This window comes from Phyllostomus hastatus, unplaced genomic scaffold (genome assembly GCF_019186645.2).
Source record: "Phyllostomus hastatus isolate PE091 unplaced genomic scaffold, TTU_PhHast_1.1 phas_scaffold_1674, whole genome shotgun sequence".
Classification (NCBI taxonomy): domain Eukaryota; kingdom Metazoa; phylum Chordata; class Mammalia; order Chiroptera; family Phyllostomidae; genus Phyllostomus; species Phyllostomus hastatus.
In genome coordinates this window covers 21,554,782-21,568,107 of record NW_025334011.1, presented here as the reverse complement: position 1 = coordinate 21,568,107, position 13,326 = coordinate 21,554,782, and the positions used below count along the sequence as shown (strand labels likewise).

General features: G+C 38.2%; 1 protein-coding gene across 1 annotated transcript in view; it reads right to left on the bottom strand.

Annotated features, from left to right (window-relative positions):
• CUBN (cubilin) overlaps positions 1–13,326 on the bottom strand; it is a 251,860-nt gene that overhangs the window by 114,870 nt on the left and 123,664 nt on the right. The window contains exons 32-33 of the mRNA XM_045858052.1: positions 2,842–3,001; positions 788–901 (exon numbers count right to left, since the gene is read on the bottom strand). Coding sequence (XP_045714008.1) covers positions 788–901; positions 2,842–3,001 — 274 coding nt within the window. The remainder of the gene's footprint in view (positions 1–787; positions 902–2,841; positions 3,002–13,326) is intronic.

The window sequence follows — 13,326 nt, the reverse complement described above, 5'->3', positions numbered from 1 at the left end:
CGAGACCTTAATGCCTTTCTCACATTATGTCTGAAATCATAAATTTTTCCTGAAAGCCTGAAGGAAACCTGAAAGGCAGGGCTCATCTGAAACAAGATTCATAACAGCCCTGGGGCCACCTTCTTTGCGGTCACTTTGCTTTAGTCCTTCGGGGTCTCTTCAGGTTTGTAGTCTGTAAAATGTCAACAGCAATCCTTACCACCAGATTATTACCAGGGCAGAAAATAAGATTCTAGGATTTCAATAACAACATAACGTAAGTGCTCATTAAATGTTTCTTCCAGGTCCATGCTGAGATTTTTTTTAATACATGCACCATAGGAGAGACCAGGTTTTATAAGATCCATACACTTATGGCATTCTACCCAAAATCATGGCACTAATTTCTAGTCTATGGTTCTTATTTATTTATTCATTTAGCAACTGTTTTGGGGCATATGTGTCAAAAACTATTTATTTATCAATTATTTTTGCTTACCTCCAATCTCACATGCTTGTTAATGTAGCAAGGTTATAGGGTTGGTTTGTTTTTCTCCCTTTGTTAGGCCTTGAAACTTAAAACAAACTTTAAATTAAGAATACAAGGTAAAATAACTCCCCTATCCAGTTAGGAAATGCTTGTTCTTGAGCATAGCAGGAACTGGGACTTCCAAAAAAAATAAATAAATAAAAAAGAGGAAGGCCATCAATTGTTCCCTTGGAGGAGATAAGAACATTAGTCACAGACAGATTTTCCCACAGGCACCTCCATCCTGGATTCCCTTTCTTCTTTATTTTTGTTACTTACACGGAGGCTGAGCCTGAATTATCCAGCTGCAGTTCTGATTGTGTGGATACTTGGCAGGGAACAATGGAGAGGATATTGTGCCCAGTGAGTTGGTGAGGATATAGCCTCCGCAGACTGAGGAACACACAAACACACACATGTTATATACTTTTGATGTCCACTTACTATGCACAACCATTATTTGATGAATGAAAACATAATTGCTTTTTTCTTATTTCCGAAATTCAGGCCAAGGAAGTAATCTGCCAAGGAAGCTGCACATAAACCATGAGAAAATGGGAATGCACTTCACATTTATAACAATATTCTTCAATTACAGGAAGTGAGGAGTGACACAGAACAACAGATTAAATGGCTATGAATTGACTGAATCACTACAACAAAACTCCAGCATTGATTCACTTACTCTGCCTTCTCATAAATTATATGTATAGAAATAATCTGTTTATGAACAATTTTTTCTAGAGAAATCAATATACAATTGAGCAAGACTTTACCAAGAGATTATCAGAGAAGCGCACAACTCTAGGGAAATACAGGAGGGGCGAATCTGCTGCCAGCCAAAGTGTAAAAGGAGTCTCATGGAAGAGACGGTATTAAAGGGGAGTTGGGTCCCTGGCTGGCGTAGCTCAGTGGATTGAGTGTGGGCTGCGAACCAAAGTGTTGCAGGTTCGATTCCCAGTCAGGGCACATGCTTGGGTTGCAGGGCACGGCCCCCAGCAACCCCACATTGATGTTTCTCTCTCTCTCTCTCTCTCTCTCTTTCTCCCTCCCTTCCCTCTCTAAAAATAAATAAATAAAATCTTTTTAAAAAATCATTCAAAAAAATAAAGGGGAATTGGGGGTGAAGGAGGTCGTTTTGGGGAAGGCAGCCTGAGCAAAAATCAGAGGGCGGAACAGATTGCATGTACCCAGGCTTGGCTGAAGCATGTGGCACTTGGGGGATGTTGGAGGTGACACTGAATAAAAGATCAGGGCAGGTACCTGGGCCCTTGGGTAACGTGTGGAGGAGCTCGGGCTCCACTCCCTAGGCCGTGTGGTGCCGGGATGGATAGTGCCACTTTCAAAGGCATGATCAGAGCGAGGCTTTTGAATGGACTTTAAAGAAAGATGGGGAAGAGTATTGGGGACTTTTTTTTTTTAACTCTAAAGCAAAGCATAAGCAATTAATTAAATGGGAAAAATGTGTTCAGAAACTTTTCTTTCTTTAAAAGCACACAGAGTGATTGATTTATGCAGTCCGTCTGGCTCCAAAGTGTGCAGTGTGTCTTTGGGAGACCTCAGTCCAGAAACTATCCCTAGCCAGAGCTCTTTTACAATAGAATGCAAGCAAGGGCACTGAAACAGACAAACGGATAAGCAAACTAAACTTATTTGAAAGGACAAGGACATCTGAATAAAAATCAGAGGCCTGTTAAAACTGACCAACAACCCTTCCTGTTCTGGGCCTGTCTCCGACAGTGGGACAAGGGGTTCATGTCTAAAAATTACCAGATAATAGCCAATGGGTATAAAGGTCTAGGAGGAAGACCTAGAAAGTGGTGATTTAAAAAAAACAACAGAAAACAATCTTGACGGGCAGACAATGGTAGGATTCAGAATTGTGGGCAACCCCTGCCTCGAGGGTTAGAATCTGACTCTATAACACATTACAAGCAAGTCTTGTAATTTATAGAGGCATATTTCCTTTTGGCATATAACCTCGGTTAAACACTAGGTAATTTATATATGGATAAATGAATTTGGATAGACATTTTTTAAAAAGTCATATCTCTAGTATTAAAGCTACTTTTAAGTATTATTCTGAAAACTTGTTTGAGAGCTATATAGACTTTGGAAGGAAGTTAGCACCAAGTTAGACAATGGTAAAATGAATGGATCGATCATTGGAATAATTACAAATGATAGTTCCTCGGTTTTAATATTTAAGTTGTTGTGTAATAAGTAGAGAGCTGGGACCAATTTCTAAGGCTAGGTTTCCCTTTAGTGTAGCACCAGGAGAGGCCCTTAAGGACAGAAGGCCCGCACCTCTAAGAGACCCACCCGGTACCTACTTTGCTGGAAATGAGCTCGGAAGCCCTTGCTCTGTCTAGAAGGGCCAGACTGAAATCTCACAAAGAGGCTGCTCCCTGAAGAGGTGATGGGGTTAGTCAGCTGCTGTCTTCCACACACACGGGCAAGGCGGGCAGTTGTGGGGCTTAAACCATCGTATGCCTACAAAGAGAGACAGTAGAGAAAATAATGGTGTAATGGTCCAGAAATTTACACTTAACATCCATGGACTATCTGCACGTGGGTGAGCTAGTGGAAAACCACACATTTGCCAGATTGAGTGCTTTATTTTGTTGTCATGTCACACAGTTCCACGGGAGTGTCTGGGGCCATTTCTAGGGACACACCAGTGATTTCAGTAGGAGCATCTCTGACAAAACCACTATTAGAGCTCTGGATGTCTTTATTAAGACCATCGCTTTGACAGACCTCCTTCCTCCTCCGACTCCACTGCAGTCATGTCATAGGCCAAACCCACAACATGTACTGAAAATGTTTGATGTAAGAATGAATACAGGAGCAAATCAATGAAAACTAATGATAAGTAACATTCATTTTCAGAAAACCAACATTTGCTAGTACTTTTTGTCTTCAGAGGATCGTGCTCAAGAAGCAAGAGAAATGGCAAGATTCATTAAAATGATATAGTGATGTGAGTTTCATTTAGAAAATTACCTCAAAAAGTAAGAAAATAGATTGGTCTCCGTGTCTGCTCAGTATGTATGATCCTGGGACGAGGTGACCTCCCATACTTACCAATGGGATAGAATTTACATTACGTGCACTCAAAATTGCTGTATTGGTTTGAGAAATTGAAGCTTGCTCATTTTCTTGGAACTCTGTGTGTCCAAGTGAAATTTTGAATGCTCTTCTGTGCAAACCAGTGGTAAATGAGTTCTTTTTCTTTGGGTGATTATAACAATAGCAACTATTCATTAAGTGCTTACTATGTGCCAGGAACTGGATTCAGCCCTTCACATACATTAGCCCATTTTTTCCCTCCCAAGAATCCCTCCATTTTTAACAAGAGGACAACTGATGCACAAAGAGCCTAAGTATTGTGGCCAAGTCACACAACTCCTGAGAGGGAGCAGGTGACACTGAAACTGACAGCAAAGTTCCAGAGTGCAGATTGAAACTCTCGTTGTGTCCAATGCAAGGTAAGCAGAAGAGGTGCATAAACTGGCCATCCACCACAGGGGGATTAAAATATACTGTTTCATTCAAAATAAATTATCATTTACATCTAATAGGAAAGTCTTGGAAAAAATATAAAGTTCAGGGATTTAATACAAGGAAGGGCCATGCCAATGACTTTAACTATCTAGTGATGGTTATCATCTGCGTTCTCTTTAGCATGAGTACAATTGGCAGGCTATTCTCAGTTGAATTCATACGAGTACATGAATCAAACATAAGATAATTTTTAACTCACAAGAGGCTAAAGATTTTACAGTGATAATTTTTAAATAACTGTGGTTCTGAAACAGCAATTCTTTTTTTTACTTTTTCTTTTTTTACTTGATGTGCAAATTTTAAATCTATATATCCAATAAATAAAACATTAAAACTAATTTTTATTCAACATTTAAAGATGGATTAAACTCTAAATTACATTTTCTTAACCAATTCAAAATATACTTTCCATCTAGTATGACTGCTTTTTTTGGAACATGTTGGACACTAAATAGTAGTTGAAATAACATATGAAACATCATTACAAAATATCTTATGACATTTACACTTCACCCTACTTTCAAATATTACCATCACTGATGTAATTAAAGACTTCTTTTCTCTACTCTTGGTTTTCTACTTTCCTAAGGTTATACCTATAACAATCTGTGATTTCAATAATGTTATATTAATACTACCTTGCCTCAGAGACTACCTTCTGGAGCGCTGGGGGTTACAAGGTCTGGCAACACACCAATGATTCTTGGTCGAGACTACTTGAGCAAGACTACTTGCTCCTCTTAAGGTGACTTGTTTGTTTGTTTTGAACAACATTTCTTAAACTCTAGTGGAACACTGGGGTTCTGTGAGGTTTACAGACACCCCCACCAAGCAGCAACAACACACTCATTCAGAGGACTCTCACCAGTCTCCTTTCTTTCTCCCTAAATTCAGAGCTCTAGTGAGTAAATGGACATTATTCCTTGTCCTTTAAAAATTATCTTTTTTTTCTATGAATGATTGCAATCCCCTTAAGGCAAATAAATGGATGGATGGATGGATGGATGAACAAATGAATGAATGAAAGCAGTGAGGTAAAAAGTTAAGGCTGGAAACTTCAGAAAGTCACATGAATGAGCCAGTGCCTGGGGATCCTTAGGGAGCAGCATATCTTCCAGGGGTCTATATGTTTTCCAGCCCCCACCCCCATCTTCTACAGACCCTGGAGTTGCAGGACCTCTGTTGAAATTCGCATGGCTTAAGCTTTTCTTCATAGGGAATGGATCCAAGTTAGAAGGTTTCCAAACGTCCCTGAATCAAAAGTATATACCAATGGCACCCTAATTGACCAAGAATTGTACAAGCACTATCACAAACATCCTAACTTAGTACTCATCACCACATGACTTTTCTTTTAAATAAACAGAGACTTAACAATGTGCTAGCTATTAAAGTATTGTCTTGACCCTGTGGAAGCTAGTGACAATGAGAGCTAGTGATGCAAGGGTCAGGAACTCAATTCTTTTTCCAAGTTCTTTTCCTCTTAAATCCTCTCTTGATGATATATTTATTCATTTTTTTAGAGAGAGAGGGAGGGAGAGTGAAAAAAAAACACTGAGAAAAACATCAATTAGTTGCCTCTCATATCACACGTGCCGTGACCAGGAGTCAAACCTGCAACTTTTTGGTATGTGGGACAATGCTCCAACTAACTGAGCCACTAGACAGGGCTCTTTCTCCAAATTTGATGTTATATCATATTATTTCTCTTTGAAATGCTTTTGAGAGCTATTAAGTTATATATACCTAATTGTTATTATATAAAAGTACAACACCACAGGTTACAAGAAGATGATTGATTTTTTTAACAGTTTGGAATAACAAGTCTTTTATTTCAAAGTGTTGGTAACACTTTTAATATCAAATCAATTTAAGTTTAATTTTTTAATTATAAGAAAAAAATGCAAGAAAGAAAAAATGGGAAACCTTGTTCCTATTTATTAAAAATTCTAAATTCAAGAAAATTATCAATATGCACTTTCCCTTACTTCCATTTAGTGCCCAACATAGAGCTAGCAAAACATATTACTATTGGCTACCCATATAACATATTCATATGACTTACAGATATATAATTTTTACTTAAGTCTACTTCCAAGAGTTCTCTAGGCCTGGGAAGTGATTTTCTGGTCTGATGCTAGTAAAATAAAATTTCAAAGTTGAATCCACAAAAGAAAAAGTGGCCACCGCCCCTGGGAGTTATAATTATAGGGGCTCTGAAAATGGGCAGATCTAATTACATGGTAACCTAATTTCTACAAAAAAATGTTGGTGTCTTCAAAAAGATCCAGAGTTCTGTGAAATTTCCCGATACCAGCATACACATTCACAGTATCAAAAATAGGAGCCTTTGCAAAAGAAGAGAACGTTCCATGCCACAAACAACAAAAGTCTGATGTTCAAATAAGTAAGTGAATAACATATAAGATCTGTGGCCTCTAAGAACAGAGGATAAGATTGAGGAAAACACTCTCCCCTGTCTCATGGGTTAAAGCGTATGAATGCATAGCAGGTACAACAGTGGGTATAAGAGGCTATTCACAGTGGGAAAGAGGTCAGTTGGGGCTGCTTTCTGGGAAGACTTTCTACATTCGGGCCCCAAAGGGCAGCGGAGGGGGTCCAACCACAGGGCACAAGCCAGGCCTCACAGGCCGCTCCCAGGTGCCTTCTCACTGACTGCACCAGCCTGTTGCCCGCTGTGAGAGGACATGAAAGGCAGAAGGTGGGTGGAGGACAGCAGACCAGTCCCTGAGGCCCAGAGTATTCAGAATACATGACATTTATCGTGCTGTCAGGAGCCCTCCATACCCTAAGCCGATGATCGTCAACCACTGTGCCACAAGAATTTTTCAAATGTTCAGTACCTGACAATTCAGTCAGGGGCACTGACCTCTTTTCCTTTAGACTGTCAAATAAACAAAAAATGACAACAGCCAGCACAATGATAGCTGTACAGTGTGAATGAATCAAAATTGTACCTATTTTTTGGTGAGATAAAAAAAATAATATGTATTTTTGTGTGATACAGGAATTTAGTAATTACTTTCTATGTGTCATGAGATGAGAAATGTTGAAAATTGCTGCCCTAAGCTCTGGCCAGAATTTAAAACTAAGCCAATCATTTATGAATTTTAACACTGATGCTTTAAAATCTTAAGGAGATTTGAGTAAACGTCAGCCCTTTTCTAAAGTGCACATGTCATCTCCAGCATAAAGTGATATGGGGACGAAAACCACTTAAGAGACTAGTATCCCCCTCTGAAGAGATTTATAGAAGCCTACAGTCAGAGCACTGAAAACTGGTGATTTGAGAAAATAAAGGAGCTAAGTAAAAGGAACACCTTACCTTGCTATACACTTAATGACGACAAAAATATGCATTATTTTACAGTATGCATTATTCACCAGCTGATGCCAGAATTTTTAAGTATATTTTACTGATTATGCTATTACAGTTGTCACATTTGCTTCTCCCCTTTATCCTCCTCTACCCTGCACACCGCCTCCAGCATTCCCCCACCCCTTAGTTCATGTCCATGGGTCACACATATAAGTTCTTTGGCTTCTCCATTTCCCATACCATTCTTAACCTCCCCCTGTCTGTTTTGTACCTACCATTTATGCTTCTTATTCCCTGTACCTTTTCCCCCATGCTCCCCCTTCCTGCTGATAACCCTCCATGTGATCTCAATTTCTGTGATTCTGTTCCTGTTCTAGCTGTTTGTTTAGTTTGTTTTTATTTTTGTTTTTTAGGTTCAGTTGTTGGTAGTTATGAGTTTATTGTCATTCTACTGTCCACAGTTTTGATCTTCTTCTTTTTCTTACATAAGTCCCTTTAACATTTCATATAATAAGGGCTTCGTGATGATGAACTCCTTTAACTTGACCTTTTCTGGGAAGCACTTTATCTGCCTTTCAATTCTAAATGAAAGCTTTGCTGGATAGAGTCATCTTAAATGTAGGTCCTTGCCTTTCATGACTTTGAATACTTCCTTGCAACCCCTTCTTGCCTATAAGGTTTCTTTTGAGAAATCAGCTGACAGTCTTGTGGGAACTCTTTTGTAGGTAACTGTCTCCTTTTTTCTTGCTGCTTTTAAGGTTCTCTCCTTGTCCTTAATCTTGGGTAATTTAATTATGATGTGTCTTGGTGTGTTCCTCCTTGGGTCTTACTCTTTGGGACTCTCTGAGCTTCTTGAACGTGCATGTCTATTTCCTTCACCAATTTGGGGAAGTTCTCCTTCATTATTTTTTCAAATAAGTTTTCAATTTCTTGCTCTTCCTCTTCTCATTCTGGCACCACCATGATTCAGATGTTGAAATGTTTAAAGTTGTGCCAGAGGTTCCTAAGCCCCTCTCATTTTCTTGAATTCTCATTTCTTCATTCTGTTCTATAGATAGAGTATGCATTATTTAAAAGCTGATGCCAGAATTAGAGAGAAAATGTCTTCATTTAGCAAAACACCTTCACAGACTCTCAGAGAATGTGAGATAAATTTATTTTTATTTTTTATTTTATTATTTATATTTTTTATGTTTATTTTTATATTATTGTAGACAAATTTCTCTCCTCACTATCTTCCAGCTTCCTAATCTGAAAATGGGATGGACATGAGTACATACCTCATATTGTTCATCAGAATTAAATGAGTTAAAAGATATAAAATGCTTAGCATAGTTCCTAGCACACTGTTTGTACTTAACAGATATTAGCCTCTACTATTAAAGTGAAACAGAAGGCTAGCTAAATTGCTATTTAAGAAATGAATAAAGCTTTGGAGGGAGAGAACTGGAAATCTATGGAGGCAAACAGAGACAGTCTCAAGGGTGAAGGTTTTTCCAGTAATGTGGATGAAGTAGGAGCCTGAGCAGGAGACACAATCCATGGAGATTACTCAGCTGGGACTGTGGGAGTTGCAGCTTCTGACTTGGCTCCAATGATTCATGCCCTCATGTAATCTCCTCCCTGGCATGTGGAATGGGCCCAGTGACTTGGCTTCCAATAAATAGATTGCAAACGAAAGTAATAGGATGCCACTTCCATGATTAGGTTATGAAACTCTCCCTCCTGCTGGCACTCTCTCTTCTACTCCCCATTGCTTGCTTGGATGAAGCAAGCTCTGTGGTATGAGATGCCCTCCAAGAGGCCAGCATGGCCAGGAGCTGAGGGAGGGAGGCCCCCAGTCAGCATTATCTGCAGGGAATTGAATCCTGCCAAAAACCCTGTGAGTGAGCTAGGGAAGACTCAGGTGGGCCACACTTGGATTCCTGACACAGAAACTATAAATGCTGCTGTTTTAAGCTATTTAGTTTGGGGATAATTTGTTATGTAGCAATAGATAACTAATATGAGGGGCATGAAATGTGGTATTGAGGAAGAAATTAACAATGAAACAAGTCTAATAAAACATTTTCATTCAACTATTATGCTGCTTTTTGCACAACCACCTACCAGTACCTAAAATATTTAATGAAAATCAACTATGCAAAAGAGTCTCAAGAGAGTGGTATTTTGGAAAAATAAATAAAAGGGGTGTAAATTCTAACTTTCTGTTAATAAAAGGCAGGGAAAAAAGAAATGGCCACAAGAAGCAAGAGACAGATGAGTTCAAATTTTAACAGTGGCAATAAAGGGAAATCTGAGTGACCACCTCCCCTTTCTCTTCACTTCTCCATATAAGAATTCCTGAAAACATTATGGGGATGATAGGTTTCCCAGACTGCTGAGTCTCCTTTGCTAATAGAATGTCTATTATCAAAAAGTCAACAAATAACAAGCATTGGCAAGAATATGGAGGAAAAAACCCATATGCACTATTAGTAAGAGTATAAACAGTGTAGCCACTATGAAAAATAATACAGGGGTTTCTCAAAAAATAAATATGAAATTACCATATGACCCAGTAATTCCACTTCTGGGAATTGTCCAAAGAAAACAAAAGTGCAAATTTGAAAAGATATATGCACCCCAGTGCTCATTGCAGCATCATTCACAATAGACGAGATACCGAAACAACCTAGGTATTCATCAATAGATAGATAAAGAAGTGAGATATATATATATTATTAGGCAATAGATATAATGGAATATTATTCAGAAATAAAAAGTAAAAAAGAATGAAATCTTACCATTTGTGACAACATGGATGTATCTAAAGGGTACTATGCTAAGTGAAATGAGTCAGAAAGAAAGACAAGTACTGTATTATTTCACTTATATGTGGAACCTGAAGAAAAACAAAACAGAACTAAAGTCACAGATACAGAGAACAAGCTGACAGTCGCCAGAGGGAAGGACAACAGAAGAATGGGTGAAAAAAGGTATAAAATAAATGCCATGGGGATGTAGTGCATGGCCCAGGGAATGTGGTTGGTAACACAATAACCTTGTATGGTGACAGATGGTAACTAGACTTATTGTAGCAAACATATCATGAGGCCTAAAATGTAAAATAACTGTGTTTTACACCTGAAACTAACATATTATTGTGTACTGACTATATTTTAATGCAAAAATAGCCATGAGAATCATAAGCCCCCATTCTCTTGGCTCCCTCCGGGATGGAGCAGGGGAACCGTGTCAGTGTGGGCCTCAGGTAGGGCTGCACTGTCCTCTTAGCAATTTCTTTCCTTTGGTAAAAAAGAACTTCATGCAAATACAGCAAAATATTAATATTTGGCAAGCCCAGACAGTGGGGTGTCTTCGTTCCTTACATACTTTACATGCATTATGTAAGCTGGACTTTTCTGTGTACTTAAAATATTTCATAATAGAGTTTTCAATAGAGAAAAGAGAATTTATATAGAGGAAATAATAGAAAATGTAGACTAAGATTCACATATAAATATGCTCTTCATAGCATTTTTATAATCAGAAGAAAAAGCCTAGATGTTTATCTAAATGGCAAATAATAAGCTAATGGCTAACTGAATTCTGGTATGTTTATATAATTGATTATACAGCCAAAGATAATATTTTTTAAGAAGAAATGCATTAAATAATGCTAAGTTAAAAGGCATGATACAACATGATGTGCAGTATCACCCAAACCATCTGTGTTTGCATATACATAAATGTGCATGTAAATGTTTACATGTATGTGTTTGTATAGGAAATAAGCCAAACTTTTGATAGTTTGTCTCTGTATTGCCAAATTATGGATGGCATTAATTTCTTATTCTTTTCTGTACTTTAAAAATGTAATATGAGCATTTGCAAATTTTAAATAACATATATACTTAAAATGTTTAAATGTTTAGCCAACCAGATATGTAAATGATCACATATACAGACATGACAATCTGCAATTCATGTAACAGTACTGCAGTATCTCAGCCAGATGGGTATTAATGTTACTTAATCTAGCCTTTTGCTGTCTGACAGGAATGTATCAAATCACATGGATATGCTTCTGCTTTAAGATCTGCAAGATATTTGTTCATTGGCCAATATCTACAACTGCAACAGACCTCTCTCCAAGCTCCAGGCTCATATATCCAATAGCATGGCTTGTATGGCCCCATAAACCTTGAAAGTAAACATCTCAAACTGAAGTCATTTCCTTCCTTCTCCCCTAATTCCTTCATTACTTTCATTTCTTGCCTCAGGAAATGCCAGAAGCACGTACCCAGTTGCTAAGCCATTTTAGATCTCTCCCTTATCCCCAGTCCAATGGATCCTGTGTTCTGTCAATTCACCCTCTGATGTATCTTGGATGCCTTCCCACCACCTGCCCTGCAGGGCCTCCTCTTGATGTCTTGGTGTGGGAACGCATCACTTCTTGCCAAAGTCACTGCAGCAGCATGAAGTTCCCCCTGCCTAAGTTTGTGCCCTCACCAGTTCAGTCTCCAAATGACTGCCACTGTGCAGTGCGTTGTTCTTTCAAAAACATAAAATGCGGTACAAAAGGAAAGCTGGGCATACCAATACTTTAAACAATTGAGCTACATAAAGACAAGCAATCCCTGATGCTCTGCTTGAGAACCGGAGAGCAAGGGACCAACAAGGATGCAGTACAAAGCACTTCAGCCGACAGCCCTCCTCTGTGACCCAAACCCCAGCTGACTGAGTGACTTGTGGTCACCTTCCTGCAAGTCATTACTTACAGCCCCAAGCACATGACTGAGTGCGGGGAAACAGACGTTAGCTTCCTCTGTAATGTTTGCGCTTTCATGTCTAGAAACTGGAATACATTCCCTCAGATTGTTGGAGAGTAGGTGGTGGGGAAACATTTCTACTGAATTGCCTATCTTCTTGTTTTACTAACTTTCATCTTGCTCATGGAGAAAATAAACCAACTAAATGTGCAGGTTAAAATTATTCAAAAACTGGAGTAAGAAAAACTATTTTAACTTGAAAGAAAAACACACAGCATATGTTACAATCCTCAAAGTATGACAATGCTTCAGTGCTGAGGTTTTCATGCAAATTATAAATATATACAAATATATGCTTCTGTCTTCGTTTTCTGTACTATTACTTTTTCTCCTCTTAATTCATTTTTGCATCTTCTGGGAGGTATCAAAATAACAAAATTACAAAGTAATAAAATTCACTGAGATCATATACTGAGGTATGTGTGGAAAAATATTATGTATATTTTAAGATTAAAAATACTTTAAGATAAAACAAAATGAATCTATTTCTAAACTAATGATGATAGTTAGCAGTGAACTGAGGATCACAAATCCAGTTCTGTAGTTCTGTGTGCCTAAGGTTCCCAATTTTTAAAAAGGTGAGGGCCTTTCATGTAGTTTGAGTAGTGATAGAAGCAGTAGTTGCAATAACATAAAAATTAGGAGTAGCAGCTAGCACTTATGTGTACCATATACTGTGATAAATGCTTTAAATACATTTTTAAAAATTCAATCACTCTTACAATTTTATTTTTCAATTGGTAAGATTGATATGCAGAAAAGATGATTAACTTGCTCACAGTCACACTCTGAGTAGCATAGAGTTAGTCAGTATCCATCTGATCCCATCCATCTGACATCTCATCAATTATCATTAAACCAGCTGAAAAGATAAAATCTATGTCATTCACTGAGAATAGAATATTGAGTTAACCATGAGTCTATGAAGCTAAGATATCTGTGGCCTCCTAGAAAGATAATTATGGGAGTTCTGGAAGTAGGGAATGGAAGGCTCCTCCCTTTTATCCAGCCCTACAATAAAGCACCCAAAGTGGCATCTTAGAAATTCTTATTTGGGGCCCCTGTGGATTTCAGAGTCATTGGCACCTGTCACGCAT